The sequence below is a fragment of the Maylandia zebra genome, linkage group LG16 (assembly GCF_041146795.1).
Source record: "Maylandia zebra isolate NMK-2024a linkage group LG16, Mzebra_GT3a, whole genome shotgun sequence".
Classification (NCBI taxonomy): domain Eukaryota; kingdom Metazoa; phylum Chordata; class Actinopteri; order Cichliformes; family Cichlidae; genus Maylandia; species Maylandia zebra.
The window spans coordinates 19,707,105-19,734,673 of NC_135182.1; the positions used below are offsets into that span (position 1 = coordinate 19,707,105).

Here is a 27,569-nt window from a genome sequence, read left to right on the forward strand (position 1 = left end):
TATAAAGATTTGTTTTTAAATAAAGTTGCTACTCAAAATAGAAGTGGACCCAGATTATCTGTCCTGAATAAAGTTACTGTTAGACATTTGTGGAGCTGATTGCACCCCCCTTCGTTTGTGATGCCCTTGCAGAGGTTCCCAACAGATCGAGCCTACTTCATCGCCAAGGAGCTGCTGACAACAGAACGGACGTATGTGAAGGACCTCGAGGTGGTGACCGTGGTAAGATGGGCCAAGTCGCTCGCCAAGCCGACGCTCTCCTGTTTGTTTTCTCCTGCGCTTGTCCTCTGGGGGGAAAACATTGATTATTCCGGTTAGCTGCTCCATTGCAGAGCACCCGCCAAAACATAGAGTCAGGCAGTGACACAGGAATATTTTGGCAGATGCGATTTCATTTTTTATTCATTCCCCATGCTCGTTCTCCGAAATGCATTTATCTCCCCCCGTTCAAGGCTGTGAATACTAAACTGTGTTTGTGTTTAAAGAGATAGATGGATTTAGCCGCATGCGCTCTCTGCCTGTGACTCACTGCTTCAGCCTGCTCCTGTAGATTTAATTGCTGGGTACAAACAGGATATTAAATGTGCGGTACCGCTCCTTCACATGCAATCAAGGAGGATGTCCTTATGAGGCTGGACTGAAGCGTTGCCGTTGTTTGATTCGGCTCTCCTTTTACACTGGCAGGTTCAAAAGCCGCAGCTTTTCTCGGCTTGCAGTTTTCAGAGGAGTCTTTCACACATCTCATAAATATTTTGGGTGGGCTTGTGCCCTCGTTCTTTTATTCTGCTGCATGTGTATGTGTGCTCCCTCGCTCTGGTTGGTGCCGCTGCTGTTAAGGGTGAAGTCATCTGAACAACAGCTGGCGCCTCGTTTCCAGCGCTCACTTTTCCTAAAACCCACTTCTTTTCCCATCACGTCAACTAAATAAAGCTGTTTTCTGTTCAATGTCCACAAACACAAAACATAAGGCTTCTCTCTGAGTTAATGAAACAACAGCGTTAAGAATGGTCGGCTATTGATTCTTCGATTCATCCTCAGCTAATTAAGGGATTTGAAAGGAGGCAAAAGGCTTTTCATTACCTGTTCACTTTATCTCTTCTTCTCAGAAGAAAATCGCTGTGGAGATCTCTTGGTAACCCTTGGTATCATACATAAATGTGCAAAGGTCTTGAGTTACCCCTTGTTTCTTCATATTTTTCTAGAAAAATGTGAAATAGTTGCTGTGATTTATTGAAACATATGTAAACATGTATGAAAGGTGATTGTTTAATTCTAACAAGCTTGAAAGTCAGTATTTGGTATCTTCAATACATCCTAAATTCTCTTAGGAAAACATTCTTTTAATTCCTTTAAATAGTCTTCAAGAATAGTTTTCCAAGTTTCTTCAAGGACATGCAAAGCTCTTCTTTGGATGCTGGCTGCCATTTGTTCTGTTCTCTGTCAAGATGATCCCACACTGCTTCAGTAATATTGAAGTCCAGGCTCTGAGGAGGACAATGCATGACTGATAATATTCCTCTGTGTGTTATTCTGTCCAGGTGTGATTTTACTGTATTGGCTGTGTGTTTGGGATCATTGTCATGCTGAAAAATGAAGATTTTGCCAATCAAATGCTTTTCAGATGGTACTACATGGTGGATCTGATAGCGTTTTTGTATTCAAATTCCCTCAGTTTAAACAAAAAACCCAACACCCATTCATTCTTCCATTTTCTCCTGCTTATCCAATCTAAGGACCCTCTCCCAGCTGTCATATGGCAACAGTCTGGGTGCCCCGTGGAGAGGTCGCCTGTCATAGAGACACACAACCAGAATCACCAGTTCACCTCCTCTTTACATCCTAACATGAGTGGTACAACGACTGGACTTATGAGTGAGAAATGAGTGAAAAAACAGCCAATGAAAAACTACTGCTGAAGACCACTTTTTAAAAACACAAGAAAAATCTGGCCCCTTGGAAGCAAAATATAATAAAATGATGGGTGGCTCAAGACTTTTGCACAGCACTGTAGTTCATATAAATCAAGTATTTTATTTCTTATATAGGCCAAAATTAAATATTCACCCACAATCAGCCTTATATCCAGATACCAGGAAGTTCTAATAGAGTTTAAACACCATCTGTAAACATCCTGTCATGATGTCACAAGTATGACCTGCTTGTCACAAGTAGACAAGCGCTGCCACCTGCACAATGAAAAAAACAAAACACTCAAAAACCTGGTTTTGTTAGTGAACTGAGACTTTTATGGTTAAACTGTATTTCCCTCGTTAAATGGCTTGAAAGATCACTGTATGCATGTATCCGTGATACCAGTCTTTCCAGAGTGCCGTGGGACAAGATGAGGCAACTCCGGACTCCCTGAAGGACGCCATCTTCTCCACCTTTGAGCCTCTGCACAAGTTCCACACAGGTTTTCTCAGGGAGGTGGAGCAGAGGCTGGCACTGTGGTGAGGCTCATTTCACTTCCAGATATTTCCTGCAGGGTCAGGAACAAGCCCGGTGATGTGTCGGGGGTTACGGTTCAATTTAAAACAACTTCCTCCCCCATTTTTAATGAGTTTTGCTGGCATTTAGCCCAAGAGGGCGGTCCGGTCCCTTTAGATGACCCAAGGAGCTACAATCGCCATAGCAACAGTCATGCTGCACCACAGCCTGCCTTTATTCTGGTTTGTAGGTGTATGCCCTCTGATCTCCTTAATGATTGTGCTTTATCTAGTACACACTGACTTTTTCACAGACACGGAGAAAGTGACGCATAAAGCTGTTAAAATTTATGGCCATTAACTACAGTCCGTGATTTTTATTTCAAAGTCTCCTGTATCTAGTCACACTCATTAGAGCTCCAAATTAAAGCAGAAAGTGATAGTGTGCTTTACTCGGCTGATAAGACCCACATTCAAATGCATATGCAAATTATCCACCCCTACATTTGTCTTTCTTTTTTTGCAGCTTTGCATATTCAAATACTGTACTAGATATGGACCTTGGTTGTTAAGAATATGATGAGAAAGTCGTCTTTCATAAGAGCAGTAGGATGCATTTTACAGACTGAGATATTCCCCCTAAATTCCCTGCTAAAACGTTAACATTAAATTAATAACTAGTCTGACCAAGTCCAGTAATGGCAGCCCCATTCCTCATGAATCCTACATGGGGAATCTGATGCTCAAGGGAGACACCTGCTGGTGTTTCTTGAAGTTAAACGCGTCCATTCCAACTTCATTGGAATTATTCTTGAACGCAGTGTGACTGAATAGTCAGTGAGATTAAAGTGCTTTCATGTAGCTTACCCGGCTCATCCGCTGTCCACAACGATAATAATATTTATTCATGTAGCTCAAAGCGAGGCAGATATTACAATAAGCTTCACACAGGAAAATAAATCAATGAATAAAAAAAGAAAAGAAAAGCTGGCAACAAGTACAGCAAATGAAAATTTACACATGAGCAGAGCGCCAAACACACATGAATATGCAAGAACATTTGGGACATTACACAAAAAGGTTATAGAAATAGTTTTTTAAGAAAGCTGTATTTTCTGAACCATCATAAAGCGACGCAATTCTTCATATATTTTAAAGAAGATTTTGCAAGCTAAACAGGAAATAAGCTCCAATAGTAACCACTGATTAGGAGACATTGCTTAAAAGGGACTGCTGTCTTTCTCTTTTAAGGGAAGGACGCTCTAATGCACACATTAAGGGAGACTACCAGCGCATTGGAGATGTCCTGTTGAAGAACCTTCAGGGTTTGAAGGTGAGCTGTGACTTTTTGTTAAACTTCTATACGTGTTTAATTAGAGAAAATCACGACTGTTCGTGGATAACAAGTCTTACCTGCAGCCCCTGACAGCAAACCTGAGTAAGCAGTCTGAAATCCTGCTGGAGCTTGAGAAGGCGTGCAAGGCGTCCCGAAGGTTGGAGGGTCTCTGCAGAGACTTCGAGCTGCAAAAGGTCTGCTACATTCCCCTCAACGTCTTTATTCTGCGGCCTTTGCACCGCCTCATTCACTACAAGCAGATCCTGGAGCGCCTGTGCAAACATTACCCAGCTACTCATGTGGACTTCAGGGATTGCAGAGGTGTTACACTCAGTTCACAGAAGCATATTTCAGTGTTTTGGTGTAACGGAGCATCTGTAACGATCTCTTACCTCTGGTTGGTGTCCAGCTGCTCTAGCTGATGTGTCTGAGGTGGTGGACCAGCTTCAGGGAAGCCTAATCAAGATGGAGAACTTGCAGAAACTTCTGGAGCTGAAGAAGGATTTGATTGGTGTCGACAATCTTGTTGTTCCTGGTCGGGTGCGTTTGAAATCTACAGGAGAGAGATTTGTTTAACTTTTTGTTTCTGTTTAGATTTTGTGACAAATGATTTCTTTCCTCAGGAGTTCATCAGGTTGGGCTGCCTCAGTAAACTGTCTGGAAAAGGGCTGCAGCAGCGAATGTTTTTCCTGGTAACGTCCCACTTTCTTCATCTCATATCACTAATCGAATTATTTAGCTGACTGATCTCAGCAGAAATGATAATCATGCTTTTATCCTGCCCGGCTATGCATTACTGAGATGGTGTTGGCAGATTTAGTGCAACCGCAAAGGTTCAAGCAGGGGAACGTAGCACATGTTGCTTTGAACTTTGGCGGCCTTAGTGTTTTACACGAGTATTTGATTTGGTTGCATAAGCATGAAGAGAAGCGTTTGTGTGTGCAGGATATCAGTGTTAAGTTTTGGTTTTTAATGCCACCGAGTTGTTAATTTGTTCTTAGGATTTTTAACTAACGTGTCCTCCTCTGCCTCTTTTGCAATAGTTTGATGACGTCATTTTATACACAAGTCGAGGGATGACGGCGACGAATCAGTTCAAAGTGCATGGGCAGCTGCCGCTCCATGGCATGACAGTAAGTGCCGTTGTCTCTCAGAAGAACACAGGGCGTTGGAGCGGCTGTCACCAGTTTGTCATTACTAGAGAACATCTGCCCCCACTCTAGCGCACACACACACACACACACACACACACACACACACACACACACACACACACACACACACAAGCTCGTTCAGCTATCTTAGTGAGGACCTTCATTGACATAGTGGTTTTCCTAGCACCTTACCCTAACCCTAACCATTAAAAATGAATGTCTAACCCTAACCCTTACCCTAATACCTAACCATAACCTAATTGTAACCTTGACACCAAAACAATATTTTGAGCCTGAAAAAGGCCTTCAAATTTGTGAGGACCCGTGTTTGTCCTCACAAGTGACTGTTGGTTCTCACAAGTATGGTAGAATGCAGATTTCGGGCCTCACAAAGATAGGTAGACAGGAACACACACACACATACACACATATTTTCAGGACAGCTACACGTTTGCTTCTCTCTCGCTTCCTTTTCATCCGCCCTCCCGCCTTCCCTCCTTTTCTGCCTATTTTGGTCTTTGCTGTCCTAGATACTGCAGCTCTCTAATGTCTTTTCTGTGTCTCTGTGTTCTTCTTCCAGATCAGAGAGAGTGAGGATGAGTGGGGTGTACCTCATGCCTTCACATTGGTTGGGCAACGGCAGTCCGTAGTAGTAGCAGCTAGGTACGATTGCCAGCAAACACCTTGCACCTTGAACCTAAAGTGGCAGGTTTTTAAAAATATTTTAGATGCCGTTGAGTTACATCTTTAAAAGCATCTACTTTTAGTTACAGTGAGCTCATAAAATTGTGATTTTCAGTCTTTTCCCTTTTAGCCTCTTTGGCTACACAGAGTCTGTTGCTTTACCCTCTAACAGAGGGATGTTGCCCCCTGAGAGTAGGATGGCAGGTTACTCAGAAAAGCTACTAAAAACTCATCTGCATATTTCTTTTTTTTGTTAAATCAAATAAACATAAGCTAACAGTATAAGAAAGTATACTTGGAAGATAAAAATAAATTCAATTCATAAAGCATGCAGTCAACAACAACGTGAGTTCATGCTTTTCCCGCCCTCAGATGTTTAACTGATTCGCTTTGCCTCAATAAACAGATGGTTCATGTTTTACTGTTATTTAAGAGGAACATTTGGCTGGGCTAACCAGACTATTTCTGACCACCGGGCCTACCCTGCTGCGACTCTTTGTGCTTGTTTTGTTCAGCATTCTGTCCATTTGTGTTTTTTCCTCCAGTTCTTTGGTAGAGATGGACAAGTGGATGGAGGACGTAAAGATGGCGATAGAAATGGCAAAAACCAGCAACGGGCCTTCATCTGAGCTGCTGACCAGCAGCCTGACAGACAACAGTAAGTTAGTACGAAGCCACACAGCTGAATGTGAGAAGCTTGACTTTGTGATGAAGCAGCGTTAACTGTTAAGAGACACATCATGTGAATTCCCAGATACATGCTGATTTTTGATTGGTCTGACGCTGTCTGTGTTTTAGCGCCTCTCCTTCCCCCTCTTTCATCATCCTGCTCATTGTCTAGCAGTAACAACCTCCTGACTTTCCCAGAATGCCCAGAGGACTCCTCGGTGGAGGCAGAGTCCGAGGACGACATGACAGCTCCCCACGTGTCATTGGAGAAGCCCACGCCTCACCGTGGTAACACCATGGTGCACGTGTGCTGGCACAGGAACACCAGCGTGTCAATGGTGGACTTTAGCATAGCCGTGGAGGTATCAGCCCACCTCAGACCTGCCCCCCTCCTCCTGCCCCGCTGTTTTCTTTCGCTGTTTCTGAGTGTGTGCTGTATCTGAATTCACTTTGATGATCTTTCAGTGGGAACAGTATCCCCCTTAAGCTGCTTAACAGGTTGTTATATCCCATTAACTACTAATTCAGCTGGAGCATTAATGCTTTTTTTGTTTTTAAACAAGATTAGCAAGGGTCACTCTTTTTTAAATGTCACAACACTTATTATTAAATCAGAAACAAGTTTGATTGGAACAAATAATGAAAGAAGTTTGTTTGCTCTTGAAATAAGAAACACAAGTGAGTTTTTAAAGGTGCACTGTGAAGGGATCCTATTAATGTGGACTAAAATTACTGAGGAATGTTTCAGCGCCTTGTTTAGTCCATGCCATGAAAAAATGAAGGCAGCTCTGAAGGCAAATAAACACATCAAACGTAATCGCAATAAAGCGGTTTGTGAAAGTATAATTGACCACTTTGGAGCAGCACTTTGAAAATTATAATTAATTTATTTTTGTTTTTGTTTTGATGAAGGCAAAATAGTCAGCGACAGTTTCTTATTTACACATTAAGCAGATACAAAGCAACATTATGGCTCGTTTGGATTCCTCCTTGTAGCCATCCACACTGTCAGATCTAAAAATTCAGTCTTCCAGTAGGTATCTGTGTCCTTAAATGCCACATGCTCTTTTATAATGACAGCTAGTTGCAAACTACCACATTTAGCTCAAATTCACCATAAGTCACCATCAAGCCAAGTGAAGCTGCAGATTTAGAAACATTTCTTTAGGGTCAGTACTATAAGTTTAACTATAAACTTGTGGATTAAGACTGCCCTAATTTTTTTTAAATTGTGCATTCTTTTTTTCTAAATTCTACAGAAGAGGATTAGGGCCACTGGGGGGCAGTGGGCACATCTTTTTTTTTTCCTCTTTTCCAGAATTCTGAGAAAAAAGTCATTATTCTGACTTTAAGCTCAGAATTCTAAGTTCAATAAATTCTGAGATTAAAGTCAGAATTCTGAAATTTTTTTTAAATTCTGATGAAAAAGTCAGAATTCTGACTTTAATCTCAGAATTCTAGCTTTTTTCTCAGAATTCTGACTTTTTCATCAGGATTATTTTTTCTCAGAATTCTACTTGTTTTGAGAGTTCTGAGAAAAATTCTGATTCAGAATTCTGACTTTTTTCTCAGAATTCTGACTTTTTCATCAGGATTATTTTTTCTCAGAATTCTACTTTTTTTGAGAGTTCTGAGAAAAATTCTGAGTCAGAATTCTGACTTTTTTCTCAGAATTCTGACTTTTTTTCTCAGAATTCGGACTTTTCCCCCTCAGAATTCTGAGATTAAAGTCAGAATTCTGAGAAAAAATAATTCTGATGAAAAAGTCAGAATTCTGACTTTAAGTTCAGAATTCTGACTTTTTTTTCTCAGAATTCTGGAAAAGAAAAAAAGACGTGCCCGCTTTTTGTTTTTTTCCAGTGGCCCTAATCCTCTTCCGTAAAATTCACGCAAACAGCTGTCTGTCGATGGAATAGTGTGAAACCAGTGACAGGATGTGATGTGACGCTACCCTTATGCATAAGGTTCCTCATGCATTTGCATCAAAGCAAACTCCATGGATCAGTCAGTGTTTGTGAAAACATGACTCAGCTGTACCACTGCTAGTCAACAAATCCTCCACACAGTGCTTTTAAACCGATCTGCTTCTGATCTTTTGTGTATGGGGAGTTTTTATTCATTGAATTATTTTTACGAGTTACTGTTGGATTACTTCATTTACAGCCTCGAGGAGGTTACTGTTCTCACGTTTCCTTCTTTTGGCAGTAGCCAATGTGATGTCCTGATCTAAACTCCAAACTGTGGCTTTCCTGAGTTGTTTTGTCCTTTTTCTTCTCTTCCCGGCAACTCTGACCGTCTATAAATAGAGAGAGAGAGCAGTACGTAGATGTGCTAAACGTCCTCATTCACATTAACAGAACGGATCCTGTTTTGGGATGTAGCCTTCCTAAAACCCAGCTGTGTCCTGATCTAGTTCTGCTCTTCCTCTGTAGTTGTAACAATGTCCTCTTCACAGCCTTGCCTGGACACACCGTCGGCCTGAGTGTTAACCCCTGCCACTGCATGCCTGTGTTTCACCTACTCAGTCTCTGTGTTTCTGTCCCTCCTTCCCTCCCTGTCTGTTTTTTTTCTCTCTCTCTGTCTGTCTGTCTTTCTTTCCCCCATACGTCTGTGCATTCCTGCGTGGTAGAGGAGCCTAGTCCAGTCAGTGAGAATAAGACCCCCCTGGTGGGGCCCCCGAGTGGCCAGGGACCAGTGCCTCTGTCTGTTATCTGCTGGTACCGTGTTCAGAGCCTCTCCTTTAGTGAATCCTGCAGGAGTCTAGAGGTAAAGGAGCCAGGCAGACAGGAGAGGCCCTGTGTTTATGTTTTATTTGAACTGTATCGCAGGAAGCAAGATTTATAGAGAGGAAATTGAAATTAAAGTTGTAGTAATACCTCATAGCGACATAGTGAAATATTATGGTATTAACACCACTATTAAAGACTTTAATTAAGCATAATTTATTGCAGAGGGGCCAAAACTGTGATTTTTCCTTCCTGCCTTATAGTTATTCTTTTAAACCAGTGATTCCCAACTAGACATGCTCGCTCTTACATACTACAGGCAAAATGGGAACAGACTGTCTGCTAATGGTCAGTGTGAAGAGGAGGAATAATTATGCAGGCTTCAGTGTGTTTAATCATTATTTGAGTGTGTCTAATTCATTTAAATGAACGAATTTGAACACACTGTGTGTGTCAGATTAGGGCGGGAACCTTTAGTATATCTGATCTCCTCGTGTTGGTGTTTGTCCAGGATCAACATTGCATCTGACCAATCGCATTTTTATGATGTCATAGCATTGCGATTTGGAAAAGACCTGCTCATGGTTGGGGGTTAAGGTTATGGGGTTAGCGTTACGATGTGGTTTGTGGTGTGACGGTGCAATCGCAAAGCTATGACATCAGTACAATGTGATTGGTCACTTGCAATGTTGAACCTGAGGCAACATTCGTTTTGTTGATCTGAGAACAGCACCAACACAACGACATCAGATCATGTTGGAAGCTATACCTAGTAAAATGAAGCCTCTTTAGAAAAGTAGACAAAGTAGCTTGATTGCATGTTTGAAAGTGCAGGTAGAAGTTAAATTTCACGAGTGTTGCACTAATAGTGAGATATGGATGGCTTTCAAAGCGTCAGAATCAGGCTTGTTTTTCTCTTTGTAGAATCAGCTATCAGGAAACTTACTAAGGAAGTTCAAGAACAGCAACGGCTGGCAGAAGCTCTGGGTTGTCTTCACCAACTTCAGCCTGTTTTTCTACAAGTCTCACCAGGTAAGGAGTACACGCTCTCAAAGTCCTGTTGTTTGACTATGAGGATGGTGGTGCGCTCCCTCGACTGGTCTTGAAAGCATCAGATCTCAGTGTGAAATATCGAATCTGTGTGCCATATTTGAGGTAAATGCGTTTTCCCATGCCGTATTTCATACTGTGAATTTCAAGAAAAATAATGCCACTCCTAAACTTTATAGAAACAAACACTCCCTCTGTGTATTAAAGGCTCATGAAGTTAGCACAAATTATGTGGAAAACCAAAATTTATGGAACAGTTGCAAGAAAATTAAATGTGCTGCACACGTTTGAGTTGAAAAGACTTGTAAAATATGCTGTCAATGCTCTGCAATGGAGACTTGTGCACCTTCCAGTAAAGGTGAAAGACAGCAGTGGAGCTTTTCCATTACTACCCCTCAGCGTTGTGTCGTTGATGGGCTATTGTCGTTACCCTGCCGGGCGGGCGGGTGACAACACGTAGGACTTTCAAATTGATACCATAAGTGTGTCTGCTAAAACTCTCGGAGGAATTCAACCCCCAGTGACCTCAACCTCAAGGTTAGAGGTCAAGATTTCTGAAAATCTTGTGAATGCAATAATTTGATAAGGATGCTGCTAAGTTTTTAAAATTGATACCATAGATCTATCTACTATAAGGCTGAAGGGAGCCACTGGCTGCTGCTAGTATGCTTTTTTTCCAGAAAGCAGACGAGGAAATAATTTAAAAATATCTCATGTGGATGGCTTTGGTGATGCCTGAGGGCGGGCTGTAGCAGCCAGGCATCGAACCATAAATGCATGTAACTGAACAAAAAAAATCACAAAGAATAAGATACAACAATTAAAATAGTATAATTACATAAAGCTAAGTAGGAGCAAGCCTGAACAGGTGGTTCTTAAGTTTTGGGTTTCACAATTTGGGGGCCACAATCTCAAAACCACAGTCCCCCTTTGTCTTTAGAAACAGATTTATAGAAAGCACTTAGGTGTAGAAAAAGGTGCTTGTGTGAATGGGTGGATGAGACATCAGACACATGTTTTCTGCTCAAGTAGAGCAGACAAGCACTACAGAAGGACCAGCCCATTTAACAGACCATACAAGCGAATGAAGATGCCAAAACCACACTTACACCAAAGCTAAAGCTGCATTAGTTCAGAAACTAGAACACTCGATTCACCCAAGTTTAGACTAGCTGTCAAATTTGTTTGCTTTACACGAACAGATCTTTACAAAATGTGCACTTTCAGCAAAAAGGGTATAAAAAACAAAAAGTATAGCATTGCTTTTGATACTAAATAATGCAATGCCAGGCCCACGTGGATTTAGAGCAGAGTTCTATAAAAATCTAAGCTTGTCCTTTGTGTATATGATTAATTACTCATTTGTTCTTCAGTATTTTCTCACAGCAAGCCTCATTGGATCCCTCTGGAAAACCACCAGAGGGATGACATGATTGCATTATTATGGAAGGGATTGTGTCATATTTTGCCCCATCTACATTTTTGATGTCTGTTACTCAGTCTGTTGATTCCTTTTGAAATTATTTACAGGATATAATCCAAATTATTTAAATCACTTTTGTTTTTCCCCCTCTCTAGGATGATTACCCATTGGCCAGCCTTCCACTGCTCGGTTACTCGGTCACCGTCCCCTCTGAGTCCGAAAACATCCACAAGGACTATGTCTTCAAGCTGCATTTCAAGTCCCACGTCTACTACTTCCGATCAGAGAGTGAATACACATTCGAGAGGTACCAAATGTGTCATCTTTTAAAAGTTTTCTTTCATCCTCTACGTTTCAAGGACTGATTAAAAAGCCCTTTCTCTGCCCTTTAGGTGGATGGAGGTCATCCGCAGCGCTACTGTCCCCTCAAGTCGAGCTCGTGGTCTGAACGGCAAAGAGACCCACGCTTAATGAGTTGGCTCACCTAGTTTCCATACCCTTTCTCCTTCGGGTGGCATCCGCCCGTCCTGTCCCACTCCGGACTCTTTGCTTTTCTTTTCTACGCATATCTGGGACATTTGTACATGTGTCCATGCACATTTGGTGCTTTTTAATGCTTTAATGGTGACATGTCCGCTGGTTTAGACTGCATCAGAGACTGCATTTTTGGCATTTTTACTCTCAACTCTGAAACCTCTTTTTAAGGATGTCATTTTATACTGTTTTCTAATGGTCTGAACCACTTCCTCTATTTCTGGTTTTACATGTTTGTCATCGGTTGTTTTTAAATGCAGGAACACATTGATACTAGATATTCAGTATTCTTTCTTAGATAGTTAAACTCTCACTGCATTGTCATAAACATTTTGTCTACGTGTTCATTCTAGGAAAACGGTCACCCTTTAACAGCTGATGCTCTGACCACGCTTGGCCCAGCACAAAAAGAAGGAAATGAAATTATTTTGTCGTATTATTGACGTAAACCTCGACATTGTGGCCAGGGGTGGCTGCCATCACCACTGATGCCGTTTTAAGTGAAGTAAATGTTCTATTTGCTGAAATTTGTTGTATGATTCCAATCACAGAGTTCTGCTTTTATATATATATATATGCATATATATAAATTAACTCTGAAGTTCCCATTCAGTTGTGTGAGAAAATGTGAGATGTGCTCATAATCGCTGCGTTATGATGGCAAGTGTAATTGAAAGCTTTAAGGATTATGTGCAAAACAAAACAGAAACTTTCAGTTCCAAGCGACGTTGCCCTCACAAAACTAGGCTGCCTCCCCATATAAACACAGATCTGTTTATGGGTCTGAATGAATGGAAATATGCATTTGACAGGGTTTTGCAGTGAAGTATATGAGATGGAAAACCTCAGTTCTGCCTAGAATTGCAGCGTTTTTTCCAGACAGCAGAGAGCTCTTTGGAAATGAAAGCAATAAAAAAAAAAAACATACTCAAACTCGGATTGTTGCGAGTTCTGTGTATTTTTTCCAGTACAGAGGCAGGGGTGATTTTCAGTAGGTAAAAAGAAGATGTGCAGTGTGTTTATGGCTCTGTTGGCTGTGGCCTGCAGATGGCATCACTGACCAAGAAAGCTTTCTCAGTCAAGCCATCACTGCACAGTGTCCCTTCTGTCCTGTACTCTTTGTGGGGAGGATACACTGCTATCAGCTGTGACTCCCATCCAGGGCTAACAAATAACTACCGCACAGGGAGTTAGCCAAAGATTAGCTTAACTGTGACTGAGCGGACTTGAAGAGATATGAACAGAAAAGTTAACAATGAAGTTAAAGTAATCTATAAGGCGTAGAAAATGGCAGCAAAAATCAATACAGTTATTTTTAATAGTAAAATAGCTAAAATAGCTTACAAAATGGCTAACGGTGTTAGCTAAATAGCAACTGCTAGAAGGTTTTGCTGTAATATTAGCAAACAAATGTAACTGGAAACCTGAAAGGACGTGAATAAGCAATTGAAGGATGGGATTAAATTACGTTAATACGTTTAGCTCTTTAGCTTAGCAATTCATAAACTGATAGCTAAAAGCTGAAATTGTTAGTTAAAGGTAAGGCTTCACCGTTTAAATTGCTACATGGTAAATAAAGGTAGTGGACAATAGTTTTAAAAGGCCAATGGAGGTAAAGTTAAAGTTATTATACTTTCTATTTTTATTTCATTTTGAGTTTTTGTTTTGTTTTCATTTGGTTTGCTGGGGAGATTTGCTCATTAAACAGGTTTATGGTAATGATTACTATACCAACCCTTACAAAAAAGCATATGCACCAAAGTCCCTGATCCTACATGTGTTGACAAACTTGACCACATTGACATAAACTAAACGTAAACACAATTTAAGGATTTTCATTTTAGTTTTATATAAGCACACGGTATACTTTAGTCAGCTTCTTTTAAAGGATGGTCTTTTTTCAGTTAAATAAAATATCATTTCCCAGTTTTAGTTATTACTTTACTTTTAGATAGATATAATAATTTGGGTAAAAAATTAAAATAAAGATAATCAGATGAAAAGTGCAGCTAGAAGGCTTCTATACAAGTACTTGGGAGTACTCTTTTTGTTTTTAACTCACAAGTAGTACATAAATTCAGTCTTTTATAGTGTGTCACTGAACCAGTTCAGTTATTTTCAATATAATCTGTTTTTTGTAGTAGCTTTGGAAAAATGGCCTTTAAAACAGTACCGTTTGATACTGTTTTAAAGGCCAGTTTCCGGTGTCACAAAAGAGGAATGTTGTGATGACACTCCAGAGGCTTGTTCGCCACGGTTGTGATTTTTGTGGTAATGGTGAAGCATTGATCCAGTCATTCATACTGTAACTGCACGCAGTCCAAAGTCCAGGCCCACCAGCTTACACACACACACAGCAAGTGGGCAGGACTTCAAGCCGGTAAGAGGCGGAGTACGCAAGGGAGAAAACAGATTATACATCTCTTGCCTGGCGATGGACGGCCAATGAAACGCTACTCAAGGGGACACTTTATTGTGTCAACAATACCCGATAAGAGAAGGCAGAGTTCCGGAGCGATGCGGCATGTGTTGATTTTCAAGAACGAAAACTGAATCGAGGAATAGGAGCGTCGTACCAGCGGCCACACCACAACATGACCCAACTTCAAACTCGTGGTGCGCACTAGCGGCGGTCGAAGGCGCGGATAAGCCGATGATGAGTTTCCTGTAAACTTGATAAAACGCGTGGATTGGACGGTAATTAATCCCAAGGGACGCGTAGCGATGGCCACTCCGGTGCATCCGGAGACCAGGAAATTTACGCGGGGTCTGGGTAAACCTGGCACCGCTGCTGAACTCAGGCAAAGTGTCTCGGAGGTGGTGAGGACGTCGGTGCTGGTCGTAAGTACTCACCTTAACTCCCACTCCTCTGCGCCACAACGCTCACTGTCATCAGTGTCTATTAAAACTTTATAGAGCAATGAGAGACCTGCTTTTTCTTACGCACACGTTTTTGGAGAAAATAACTGACTTCAGATCAGTTGAGCAGGACTACGCGTGCCTTTTAGGGTGATATAATTAAGGTTTAAGTATACCCCTGACACACTTGGAGTGATATGGGTAACAGGCTCCCACACAGCTTTGAACAATATTTGGTAGACTGTTGATTATAAATCATAATATATATTTAAAACAAACAACGTTTTCAGCTTCCTCCTGTTTGCATTTTACACAAAACATTTGGAGCTCATCATGAATGCTGGCAATCTTTAAATCCTTCACTTTCATTCTCACCCTGTTGACTTCAGACCAGCTGAGTTAGAGCACGTGGGCATTATGAACGGGTGGGTGTGTGTGGCCAGGGGGTGGCATTTTTTAATTTATTTTTTTAATGAATGAAGATATGGGTGACAGAAAAATGTAATCGGTCACTTCCGTTTGGAATTTTTTTGAATGAAGTGCTGACTCAACGAGCTTTCCAGTTAAAGCAGATCGATTACCAGTCCAAATATACATTTAAAGACCAAGGGAAACATTATCACATATACATGAGAGCATAGAATGAATCAAAGGATCTCCCACTTAAATGTAGGACTGGAAATGAATGAAAGTGAAATAAAACAACAGCCACAAAAACAAACGTGGAGTAATGAAGTGATTTGTATCTATAGGTAGGTTTTGCAAAATAGACAATAGGCGTTTGCAAGGTGTTCAACATTACAGAAGAATGTTGTCTTTATTAGGCTCAGACATGTATGTCATTCCTTTCCTAGAGTCTGTAGAGAATCAGTGCACGTTCAAAGTCCTGTGTGTCAATGAGGGGATCACTTCACAGGGCTGCACCGAGATGACATAATACGGCTTCACAAAGGAAAGCACGAGGCTCCAATTTCATGCTTCAGACACATATAAAGTGTCCAGTGACAGTGACAACATCTGGGTGACGAGGACCTGAAGCCTACCTGCTCGGTATCAGTTTTCCTCAGAGCTCATCTTGGATAAAGGAGTTGACCCTTTTGTTGTGTCCAGAGTGCGTTCGGTGTTTGGTGCTCCGTCTGATTGTTCCAGCTTTCCTGGAAAAAAAAAAAAAAAAAAGCTGCTAGGCAACTGAAACGTACACCGTCCAGGCTTTCTGTCAGGGAAATGGAATCCTGAGTCACGATCCCAGACATCCAACCACACCTTCATATTATTTATTCATCCTCACTCTGGTGCACTGCCAGGGACGCCTAAGGGAGGAGAGGAGAAGTGGATAGAAGAATGCGTGTTGGGAAATCAACATGCTCGAGGAAGACTGAAGTAACTTGTAGAAACTCTGTGGGGGAATTTGTTTTGCGGTTGCCCGAGACAACTTTAATATCATTTCAAAACTAGTACCTGCCATCTCGTAGACTCCAGCCCTTTGTATATGACCTTTTTAGACATGAATGCATGGCTGCAACTTGGAGTTCAAGTGTTTGCTGAAGCTTCTCAGTGGGATAAGAATGCGACTGCACACAAGACCACTGTCCACGCAGCTTGTAATTAATTCCTCCATAAAACATGTAAATACCACAGCAGGAATGGAGGGATCTGTTTTCAAGCACATAAAGGAAAGCTTGTGGTTGTTGTCACCCATCCTGCTTGAAGCCATAATGATGTTTTCACGCGTAAATGTTGCTGCATGTTTAAAAGCCTGGAAACATATTATAATGTACTGTAGAGGACTTGCATATCCACTGATTGTGGATGTTTGTTAGCCATGTTTTGGACTCAAGTGGGCAGTGCTGTATCTTTCACTAACAATTAGTGCGCTTTCGTGCAGACAGACACTGTTTTTCTGTTTGAGTGGAGACACACTTGCAGTACCCCGGAGCCCTCAGCTGAGCCCTCTGTTTCTTCACACTTTAGGCATGCTGAGGACGTCATTGGCTCCATGATTGCTGTCACCAACTTTATATTTATTTTAACTAGTACTGCGCTTTGCCCCACTGTCTTCGTGCTACGCAGAGCTAGAGTATAGTGTAGTTAACGTATTGGCTGATTAGTGTACCATAAATCCATGGCAAATTGATGGAAATGTTTAGTTAGTGTATACAGTGTACGAAGCAGCTAGGGGGGCAGTTGTGTAAGTGTAATCAATAGTCCCAATTGCCTGTCACCTAATGGTGATATACTCAGATCCTCAGTGTTCCTGCTATGTGCCTGACCCGAGGGAGCTGTACACCAGATGGGTGTCATTATGTGGGAGTGATGCTATTAGCCGTCTATAGCCAGTGCGTACGCAGCTCTACAACCAGAGGGGAAAGTGGGGCTGTCATTTATGCTCTGCAAAGACGAGCATTAACATGTATAACTATCACCAGAATGCACGTGTCGCTCTATAGAATAGTGCTTTTGGAATTAAGCATAAGAGATTTTATCAGTCTTATCCCCAGTTGTAGAGAAGGTGTTGCCATTTTAAGGAGAACAACCATTTCAACAATGCAGCTCTCCCTCTTTCAAGTCAGCAACTTGGATAGTTTAGGTGCCCCTTAGGCTGTTTGGCAGGTAGACTGCTTTCCTGTCGTTTGAGATTCGTGTTTCTGTATAGTGTAAAAAGCAACATTTTTAGATTGTCTTTCCTTAAGGCAAAGCTTGCAAGTAATAAGAGCCTGCATAGAAGCTGCAGTGTTAAATGTCTTGATGATGGCATTGCTGACTCTCTTCCAACTGTGAATGAAAACTGTACAATAATCTGCTTTTGTCAGCCCTCTGGGCCACACCTGCACACCTCTCCTCTTTAGCTTTTTTTTAAGAGTCTGTAAATTTTCCCAAGATGTGGAAATTCCAGAAATACCTTAGATGGGTGTGTTACTCTAAGTAGGGCTATTTTTCAAACAATACAAATGTGTCAGAGAATTTATTTCTCCCTGTTTGGATCTTTTGCCATGAAAAAAACATGTTCTGTCATGCAGGGAAGCTGGATTTGTTAGCCATGCAGTTTGCCAAAAAATGTGCTTGAGAGGCTGGAACCGCAATGAGACGAATTTAAGGTTAAAGCTCCGCAATCATTAATCAGCTCATTATCTGAGTTCATCAAATCAGTAGAAAAGAAAGTAATCAGTCTGCTATGTTTTGTCTCCTTGGAGCAGATGCTGGCTGTCACATAGGCTGTAGCACCGAGCCAGTCAGAAGATTACCGCGTTGTGTTGCGAGGCCTAAGCAGCTTGACCTGCCCGTGCAGTTCCTGCTCTGTCTACCTCTATAAGGAGCACTGGTATCAGAGTAAAAGTGCACATAAGCTGCTTCTGCTGCCCCGTTGGTAAATGGTACCCTGCGAAAGCAAAACCTGGGGGGTAGAGATTGGAGAGCAGATGGGTCAATAATACATGAGACTGCTTTAGTAACCACTGCACCCATTAAGAGTCTCATTCCCATTTGCTCCAGATTAGACAAACTGAAAACTATGATGCTGTTTGGCGCCAAATTCCCCAATTCCTGTTGAACTTTAAAACACCTAAGAGTGTTTCTAGTTCATAAGAAGCAGAGATCCCTGTGCTGCCTCAGAGTTCACACCATAGTGACATCTCTGAATCTTACTATAAAAATACTGCACAGTGAAGCTTCCTTCATGAAAGGCAGTTTTTGTTGAAACTGGAGAGGTGTTGATAGGTCTGCATGGGCATCATGAAACTTTAGCTTTTGGTATGGTCTTATTGGTGCAGGTCTTTTGGTTATCTTGCCACACCGCCTACATTGCTTCAACAAAGATGATTAATCATAGCGAGCCAGCTTTTGGTCTTAACTGAGCTTTGGCTAAAACCTGTATATACTTACTGTGTTTCGTGGATAAGCTAGTTTTGTATCATACATGTGCGTTTATGGAGTCAAATAACTGGATGACGCTTAAGTGGCTGAAAAACATTTTAAATATCCTGTCATCAGGCAAAAAAAGAAGATTTACTTATTTTTCTTGAGCACGTTAGCACCACAAATTTAAATGGGTTTAGACTTGTAACTTTTGAGCCATGTGACAGATTTTAAAATCGCAAAAAATTGAAAACTTGAATTTAAGAGTGGAACTAGAAATGTTTAGTGATGGTAAAATTGCTTATGGTCTTAATATTTTGTGCCTACCAGTTTAAATTATGTCATTGCTTAAAGTTGTGCATAAAAGGTACGATAACTTTTAAACTATTAAGCAACCCTGTCGAACTACTGGGCCCGTCTCTGGCTAGCAGCTGCATTTATTTATTATGTAAATACAGCTTTGTTATGTATTTGTTATGCGAAATGGAAAAACACTGAATGATCTCATGTTCTTTGCAGAAAGTTTCCTTCTGTCATTGTTTTAATTTTGTTGTCTGAAAGTCATTGGTTGTCCTCACTGGCTACAGGTTTTGAAAATAGGCAGTGTGGCATTTTCTGTATATTTTTCAGATTTTCTGGGCATTTTATTTCTTGAGTATCTTGGATACAGCTCTTTGTTTCTGCTTTCACATATTAAGTTCAATCACCTACATTTTATTTTCTATAGTCATACTAAATGCACTAAAGAGTTTTAAGCTGGTGTTCCAGGTGTGCTAATACAACTTTCTGTACAGTATCCACGCAGGATTCAGACCTCCACCAGAACCATTTATAGGCGGTGATGGATGACTTGTGGAATGGAGGCTTTTAAGAAAAGTGCAAAATAAAATAAAAAATAATAAAACACGCCCATCAGACTCACTGTGAAATTTGTCTGCCTGGATTTTGGCACGTCTCTTGGCAGTTGTGATTATAATCCAAACCAGATTTGCCACTCGGGGCTTTTGCAGTTAAGTGTGGGAAGCTTGAGAAATCCTCAACTGAGCATAGAAATTTTGGGGAGAATATAAAGCACTCAGTCAAAAAAATATAAAGGATTTCCTCCATTCAAGCTAGGGCTACTCCGGTTAGTTCACATAAATATTGCAGTAGCAAAGCCAACTCAAATGATCCACAGGCCAGACAGACAGATTTTGTTCCAGTGCAAATGAAAACGAATTACATGTCACGGGCACGAATTGACAGTGTACTTTAACCGCATGTCAAAGTAAGTGTTAAATATTAAGTTAGAGCCAGAAATGAATCCCAAAATATCAATCGTGGTCACACCGTGAAATTACTTAATGATTTCTTGGCTCGGTGTGAAAACGAGGGCATTCTTTACTGCTTTAACAAATCTGTGTACTCTGAAATCTGTAATCTCGTGATTTTTACCTCAGTCGCTTAAGCAGAGTGGCAGCACTCCTTCTTCCTCCATGCAGTTAGTGGGGATAGGTACATTGGAAAGTCTAAATTGTCCATAAGTGTAAATGTAGGTGTGAATGTAAGTGCGAATGGTTGAAGATAGGCTCCAGCCCCCTCCGCGACCCTGAAAAGAATAAGTAGCAGAGAATGGGCGGATGGATGCTTAAGCAGAATTCACACGTACCCAGTATATTGCATGTACACAGATCTACATTTTTCATAAGTGAATAACACTTACTAGCCCCCTGAACTCACTCTCCAAAATCCTTCATCCTGCCTGAGCGGGAAGTGCCCATAACTTCCCGTTCTTCATATTCTGGTGGGAGAGCAGAGGCCTAACTTTTCCTAGGTAGAGCCAGTTTCCTGTACTTGGGCTGAGCAGAAGTGCTGGGCAGGGCTCAGCATTAAACCGCCCACTCTGTCTGAGTGTTCTGCCTGATAGAGCAGAGCTGTTTTGGAGCACACGAGAGGTTACCATAACAGAAAGAGCCTGCTGAAGAGCCTGGCCAGTGGGTGTTTTCCTGTTAGCAAGAGCATAGCAGCACTCTGGGACTTGTTTCCCCCCAATTCACCCAAATGGCCTTTTTGTAAACACTTCTATTATTCATAATGCAAAAGGCAATGATGGAGGCATTCCTACTCAGCTGTTTCTATTTTTGGAAGTTTTTCCAGTTAAGGTTCTGCTGAAGTGATTTTTTTTTTTTTTTTTTTTTTTTTTTTTTTTTTTTTTTTGGGGGGGGGGGTGTGATTTCTTCCGTAATGACTTTGACAGTTTGTTTCTCTTAACCATCCAAATGGAGATTAGCATGGACGAAAGAAGGCTTAGGGTGGTCGTCGCCATTATGGGATCGTATAACATTTATATAAATCCTCATGTATTTATTTATTTTAATTTTTTTATGCATACAGTGCACATCTGTCTGAATCCAGGCTGCTCTCCCATCTTACTGTTGAGAGCTGTTCAGCAACAGCTTGGCAATCAACGAGAGTATTGCTCTGCTTCCATCCTCCAGGCCATTAAGGTTGCTATTTTTAAGCTAGCAGGGCACACACCTCAATGCAGCTGGCGAACACAAACTTCCCTCAGTCATCATTATGTTGTTAATCTAGTTTTTCTTCCTGTTCTACGCTGGCAGCAAATTTGCCATCTTCATCTCTAATCTAATAAGGAAATGGATTTGAATGAATGGAACAGAGTTTGTTGTTTATGCATCGTACAAATATGCAAAGGTTGTTTTGTATCTTTAGCGATGTGCGAACACACCTTAAAATAAGTGTTTGCAACATGATGTCCTCCAATTTTAGCCACGCTATCAACCTGATGCTGACTCTTTGTCTGTTACGCAAACTTCTAAATGGAAAGATTTTAGCACAGGCATGTATTTTTCTGCATTGTCCTCTTGGGATGAATTCTACATCCCAGAAATCTAGAAGGATCGTCCAGTTGAAGTTTTACTTTCTCCAAATATACCTGCAGCCCTAACTCATGAACTAGGACAGTTAAGACATATCAGCACTCCTGTGCCTAATCCTACATCTCACATTACTCACAAAATGTAGATTCTTATTTTAGTATTTGCTCTAAATCTGTCGTTCTCTCTAATGCATACAGTTATCTTCTAAGAATAGACCCACATTTCTAACGACAGTCGATTCAAATGCTTTCTCGTTTAGCCTCCCCTCCATCAGAGCCCTGAGAAGTAGTCTTTGTTGGCCTAACACTTGTATGAATGGCACCATTACAAACAAGTCTTTACATGGCTCAGCCCACACTGGAGTAAGTGAATGAGAAAATGTATCTGGCGTATGGATACTCTTGAGGCCACCATCACTTATTCATTAGTTTTGCAACAGGCCGAGCAGAGCAGAGAGGTGATCCTAGTCCAGCCTAAAACCCCTAAGGCAAAACTGTCACCCTCTGCGTGCAGGCACAGGCCTACAGATTAAGCTCATTGGATTAAATCCTGAAAGCACGACAACTCCCGTGACTATAGACTAACACGTCCGTGTTGGCTCATGGAAAATGTCTAGAAAGAGCAGACTAATGACTGGCAAATTTCATTTTAAGACCCTGCATGTTTCTTTTTTGTGAGGATTTAGTCTCTATCCCCCTCATGGTTTGCCTATAAAAGGGATGTTTCCCTCCCATCTTTTAATGCAGCTGACCATTAACTCTTCATTGTGGGAACGTGTCTGTTGTAGCCAGCCAAGAAGGGTGCACTGCAGAATAACACTCCACTTTTTTCTTTTCTGAATCAATGGAAATTGAAAGTAAAGTAAATGGTTTGGAGGTTTTGAAGCGTGGAGTTGACTCAAAGTTTAACGTATTCTGCTTGATAAGGTTTTAAAAACTTGTATTTTTGAGTGCTAGTAGTCATAGGGATGGAGAAACTGAGTCTATTAGTCTGGAAACTCATGTCTTTTCTAACTAAAACATCTTGATAAAAGCTGATGGGTTTATATGGACTCATGTATAGATGTTAATGGCTTTCTCTTGACTTGTTCTGGAGTCACCACGAGGTCAACATTTGTGGTTTTTAGTGGAGCTATTTGACCAGTAACTAAAGTAACAACTTACAGTAGTCTGTTGTCTATATAGTGTGTTTACTTGACAGGTGATAAGTTCAGTTTTTAATGTAATAATGTTATGTGGCTCAGATTTTAGTCTCTATCAGTTCCAGCTCCTAACAGCTAATGACTCCAGTATGTCCCAGCTAATAGCTAAATGATCTGTCTGCTGTTTGGTTCTGAGCAGGTATACTACAGCAGGTAAACAATGCTGTAATCCAGCGTACTGTTTGGCTGTCTGGGCCAGAAAATGTAAATTTTCAACCAAACAGTGAACTGAAACTCTCTATAAAACTCTATAGTCTTATGTCACTGTTGTCATCCAATGTATTGTTATCTTAAAAAGTTATCCAGTCAGTAGAATTACTTAAAATAGAAGCATCTACTTTTTGCTTTCTTTTCACACCTGTCTGTTTTATCACTCATGCCTAGTGTCAAGCAAAGAGTCCGCTCTGCCTGAGAGTGACCTCCCATCACACTCGGATCAGCTGAGGGCAGATATTGTGTTTCACAAAGGGATGGATTAGCACATAATTAGCAAATACAAAAGCTGGTTTCCTGTATTGATTCAGATCTATGACTGTATAAATTAACTATAAATGGAGAGGATGAGCTTGTTCTGGCCCTTGCAATTCAAAACCACTTCAGTCAGACTGGACAGCAATTTTTTTTTCTCTCAACTGGAGTCAAAATGACGATGGATATTCCTGTGACGTGTGTGAGGAAACTACAAAAGATTCTTGCTCTGTGTCTATATTTAATTGTTATGTGACTACGCTGATGAAAGTGAAAGTTGCTTCTGATGTTATTGTTCATGTGGGATTTCCCTGAAAGTTGTTCTGGCTCATAGGTGTCATCAGCTGGGCAAATAGATGAAGCTTAGAGGCACCTTAACATGTAGTTAAAGTGAGCCATCGCCAATGATTTCCCCCTCCCTCCTATAGTGCCTGCTGTTAGCTTAATTAAACCAAGTCTAAGTTCTCAGAATTCACTCTTATAGCATTTTCCACTGTGTGGATGGGACCTGCCAGCCAGAGGGGATGAACTATAATGACTTTTCACCAGGCCGACTGCATAGCTAGCATTCCTCGCTTGGACACAGTGTAGGCCAGAGTGGGATAGTGAGGGGGAGGGATGCAACCTACAGAGGGCGGAGCAGGGGAAGATGGTTTTAGGGCATGGTTTTCACCTTACCTTGTATACCTTACCATTTTATAAGGTATTATATATATATATATATATATATATATATATATATATATATATATATATATATATATATATATATATATATATATATATATAATAACTTAAAATTTATATATATATATATATATATATATATATATATATATATATTTATTTATATATATATATATATATATATTAGGGGTGCAACGATACACAAAATTCACGGTTCGGTTCGATACTTTAGTGTCACGGTACGATATTTTTTCGATACAAAATAAAATGTTCATGCCTTTTTAATTTGTCATTTATTAAAATTATAAATATATATTTTAACTCAAAAGTACAGTTTTTAAATTTAACCCTAACCCTTGTGCGTGTTTTTTTTATTTTGACAGCGAATGCGCACCTGCAGACCACTTATGTGCATCCCTGGTTATTTAGCTCATCATATCGCAGCCACAGAAATTATTTTGTCCATGAAACCATAAAGCTGCACTTTTTGCCTTATAGTCTGATTTGTCATAACTTCTCCGTTTTGTGGTAAGCTTTTCTTTGGCTGTCACTTCTTCACCCTGACCTGTCTTATTTGGCTCAGCAGAACTGAAATATAAATCCTGCTGCTTTTACACACGCACTCACATAAGCTCAGCGATTCTCTGCGCGATCAACCTCTCACATGTTTAAGCTTGCTGCGGGAGATTTCACTTGTCATGTTTGCATAGTAAGCTAACGATTAATAAGACAATGTCAGAGGAATTGGTGCACAAATTATCATCACTCACAGATCAGTACTGTCGCTCTCTCTATACACAGTTCATGCGATTGCAAAGTGAAAGCAAAAAACAAGCGCAAAGTCAAACGCGATTTCAATATGTCACATATTGACAGTGGCTCACCGATGTCAATGACATAATTACCCAGCTACATTTCCGAAAGAATGCAAAAGCATTGACATATATTTTTCCTTCCTACGATAGGCCGATGGGCAGGGCAGAGATAGATTTTGGTAGCCCGACTGGAAAAATCTCTAGCCCCAGGACGTCGGGCTAGCGATTTTGCGAGCCCTGTATCTGATTGAGGAATCACTCATCTTTGGAAAAGAGAGTTTATTACAGAAAAATGTCTCTTTCCAAAATAAAAGCTATACTATCCGCTTCTTCTGGGCTATATTCTCAGCAGCATAAGGAGAATCATGTGCTAACAGCTGTCTAAATGACTCGGCTAAAGTTAGTAGCATGCTTGTTGTTTTTGTCTTTGCACTAGGATGATGTCGGCGTAAATGTGCAGTCATATTCGTTGTGTTCCCACTAGTGCTTTCATGTTAATCTCGTTGAAATGACCTTAACGCCACAACACGGCAAATCTCCGTTAACGAGCTACCGCCGATCGCCCTGTGCATGGGGCTAGACGGCCAATACGTTAATGAGCTAACTGCGCTAACACACTAGTTCACACCCATGTAATTGAGCATTGCATGGCACATCCAACATACTGTTTTACTTTAGTCCATGACTCGCTTACCTTCAGGGTCATACGTCACATGAAAACCAAAATAATTCCAAACGCCAGATCTGAATGAGGGTGGGGGAGGTGCCCTGCGCTCTTCCTTCTGACTATGCTGTCTGTGTTGAGCGCTCAGTGGATCTGCGCTCGACAGTGCAGCCTAGGCGGAGTAGTCGAACGCAGATTCACTGAGCGCTCAACACAGACAGCATCGTCAGAAGGAAAGTTGATAAAATAAATTACAAATGTTGTATTGTTCGATACATATGCGTACCGAACCGAAAGCACTGTATCGAACGGTTCAATATCGATACGAATATCGTTGCGCCCCTAGTATATATGTGTGTATATATATGTATATATATGTATATATATGTATATATATGTAGAGAGAGATAGAGATATATAGATCTGTCTGTCTATAGATAGATCATAATGCTTAAAATAAGGGGAATGGAAATCAAAGGTGGCTGAACAGTAATTGTTCTAAAATGTCAGGATTTGAGATGGAACGACCCGACATGAACTGAGGTGAAGGTGGCTGATGGACCATTATCTCGTTCCCATCTAGAAATTTATCTCCCACAACCAGGTTAAAAGCTGTCTGAGAGGTCAGGAGGTGATTAATGGGATTTGAAGTTCAAAACAAAGAGCTGGAAAAAAATTGCAAGTCATAGCGTCCCACAGTGTGAGACGCTTCCACCAAGACACAGTGTTTGTGTCGGTGTATACTTATTCTGTCAAAGGCCGAGCGCTTCCATACAAAGTTTTGACAAGCTGTTGGATGTAAAAGGAATGTTAATGAGTTTCTGTAGTTTCCCATTCAGTAAAAAAACATTCCACATGAAACACTGAGTTCCTATTTTTCTTTTTCCTTGTAAAGCTGACATAAGCCTATTGTGCGCTCCCTGCCCACAATAAACAAATGAGTTGTATTTTAAGTGACACATTCACTGAGGTTTGGGGCTGTATTGCTAAACGGTCCTTCATCCTCTGTTATATCAGCTGACATTCACAAAACTGAGAAGGAGGAAAGCCGCACAATAGCTTGAAGACTCAAATGAACGTCTTACACAGTAAGCAGTCATGTGACCTTGATAATGTGTGTTTGGTTGTTCTGTCAAAGCCTGTGTGTTCAGGAGAGAGACCCAGCTCTCCTTCAGGCTTTGTTTTTTTGTTTGCTTCCTGGTTGTTTTCCAGGGGCTTAGCATCAGGAGGCTGGATTGTATTACAGAGTGAGCAGTATGCTGCCACAGTGTGCCTTGCCAGGATGGATAAATAAAGTTAGCTGCATGGTGCTTTATGGAGAAACAGCGGTGCGGCCATGTGCCTGAAGGTCTGTATGTGAACCTGGACCGATTAGAAGAGCGTTGCTCTGTATGAAGTGCTTTAAAACAGACGCTTCTTGTGACGGCAAGCGTTAAACATGCAGGACCGCAGCCCTGTTCTCCACTGTACACACTCCTGCACAGATAAACAGCTCAGTATCCCTGACTTGTCTTAATCTCCCTTTAGACTCTCTACTCTGTCTTAAGAGCAGCAACAACACCCTCCACTTAGAACACTGTGTTGGATTTTCTTCACCCGCTGGACTAATTAGATGTTTCTCAAAATGTGGCATAAGCCTTAAATGACTAAGAAACAGTTTCTGGATGATGTATTCAAATTTAATTGCAGATGTAGCATTCATTTTTTGGAAAAAAGTTATCCCAAGAGAATTCCTAAAGATTGAGGAAAAATGTCAAATCCATCTTAGTTGCCAGGCAGCCGCACTGCTCACTGTGTTATTAACCTAATCCAAAAAGTCTCATAAAATGCTAACAACAGAGAAATAAGCAGTGGCAAATAATGAGATTTTCTTGTCATGAGAGGTCCCGCTGTGTGTGTGTCTGTGTGTGTGGTTGTGTTACTGCAAGATGACAGGGGGCTGTTGCTGAAGGTGGCATAGTCAAGACGCACATATAGCCTGTGAAATAAAGGCTTCAGTAATACTGACTGTACTACTAATGGTGCAACTAAAAGAGACCCGTATCTCACAACATGTGTTTCCTCTGTCAGGAAGGGTGGGGGCCTCTGAGTGGGGGTGTCAGGGAATAGCTTGATACAGGTGCCAGCAAATGTGAATACAAC

The 27,569-nt window shown here is 41.0% G+C and overlaps 2 protein-coding genes and 1 long non-coding RNA gene across 7 annotated transcripts in view; 2 read left to right on the forward strand and 1 right to left on the reverse strand.

The window, feature by feature from the left end:
- The window catches only part of LOC101473631 (FERM, ARHGEF and pleckstrin domain-containing protein 1), a 57,382-nt gene extending 44,441 nt beyond the window's left edge, over nucleotides 1-12,941 (forward strand). Inside the window, exons 15-27 of one of the 3 annotated variants that reach the window (XM_004557796.5) lie at nucleotides 133-222; nucleotides 2,317-2,450; nucleotides 3,678-3,759; nucleotides 3,846-4,083; nucleotides 4,172-4,302; nucleotides 4,386-4,454; nucleotides 4,806-4,895; nucleotides 5,497-5,579; nucleotides 6,146-6,258; nucleotides 8,899-9,035; nucleotides 9,920-10,027; nucleotides 11,624-11,775; nucleotides 11,861-12,941. In XM_004557796.5, the coding sequence (XP_004557853.1) occupies nucleotides 133-222; nucleotides 2,317-2,450; nucleotides 3,678-3,759; nucleotides 3,846-4,083; nucleotides 4,172-4,302; nucleotides 4,386-4,454; nucleotides 4,806-4,895; nucleotides 5,497-5,579; nucleotides 6,146-6,258; nucleotides 8,899-9,035; nucleotides 9,920-10,027; nucleotides 11,624-11,775; nucleotides 11,861-11,939 (1,506 nt within the window). In that variant the 3' untranslated portion in view covers nucleotides 11,940-12,941. Of the gene's footprint in view, nucleotides 1-132; nucleotides 223-2,316; nucleotides 2,451-3,677; nucleotides 3,760-3,845; nucleotides 4,084-4,171; nucleotides 4,303-4,385; nucleotides 4,455-4,805; nucleotides 4,896-5,496; nucleotides 5,580-6,145; nucleotides 6,259-6,398; nucleotides 6,632-8,898; nucleotides 9,036-9,919; nucleotides 10,028-11,623; nucleotides 11,776-11,860 lie in introns of all 3 variants that reach the window. The other 2 variants (XM_023152999.3, XM_004557795.5) reach the window with 2 other exon arrangements.
- Nucleotides 156-25,624, reverse strand: LOC143412977 (uncharacterized). The gene is made up of 6 exons (XR_013093514.1): nucleotides 25,458-25,624; nucleotides 15,905-16,015; nucleotides 4,155-4,315; nucleotides 3,840-4,034; nucleotides 1,081-1,198; nucleotides 156-287 (listed from the first exon to the last, which is right to left on the reverse strand). It is a non-coding gene; the product is annotated as an uncharacterized LOC143412977 (long non-coding RNA).
- The window catches only part of zmp:0000001200 (dedicator of cytokinesis protein 9), a 74,418-nt gene continuing 61,170 nt past the window's right edge, over nucleotides 14,322-27,569 (forward strand). For 2 of the 3 annotated variants that reach the window (XM_076874986.1, XM_076874985.1), the window contains exon 1: nucleotides 14,322-14,843. In XM_076874986.1, the coding sequence (XP_076731101.1) occupies nucleotides 14,727-14,843 (117 nt within the window). In that variant the 5' untranslated portion in view covers nucleotides 14,322-14,726. The remainder of the gene's footprint in view (nucleotides 14,844-27,569) is intronic. The other variant, XM_012920896.4, reaches the window with a different exon arrangement.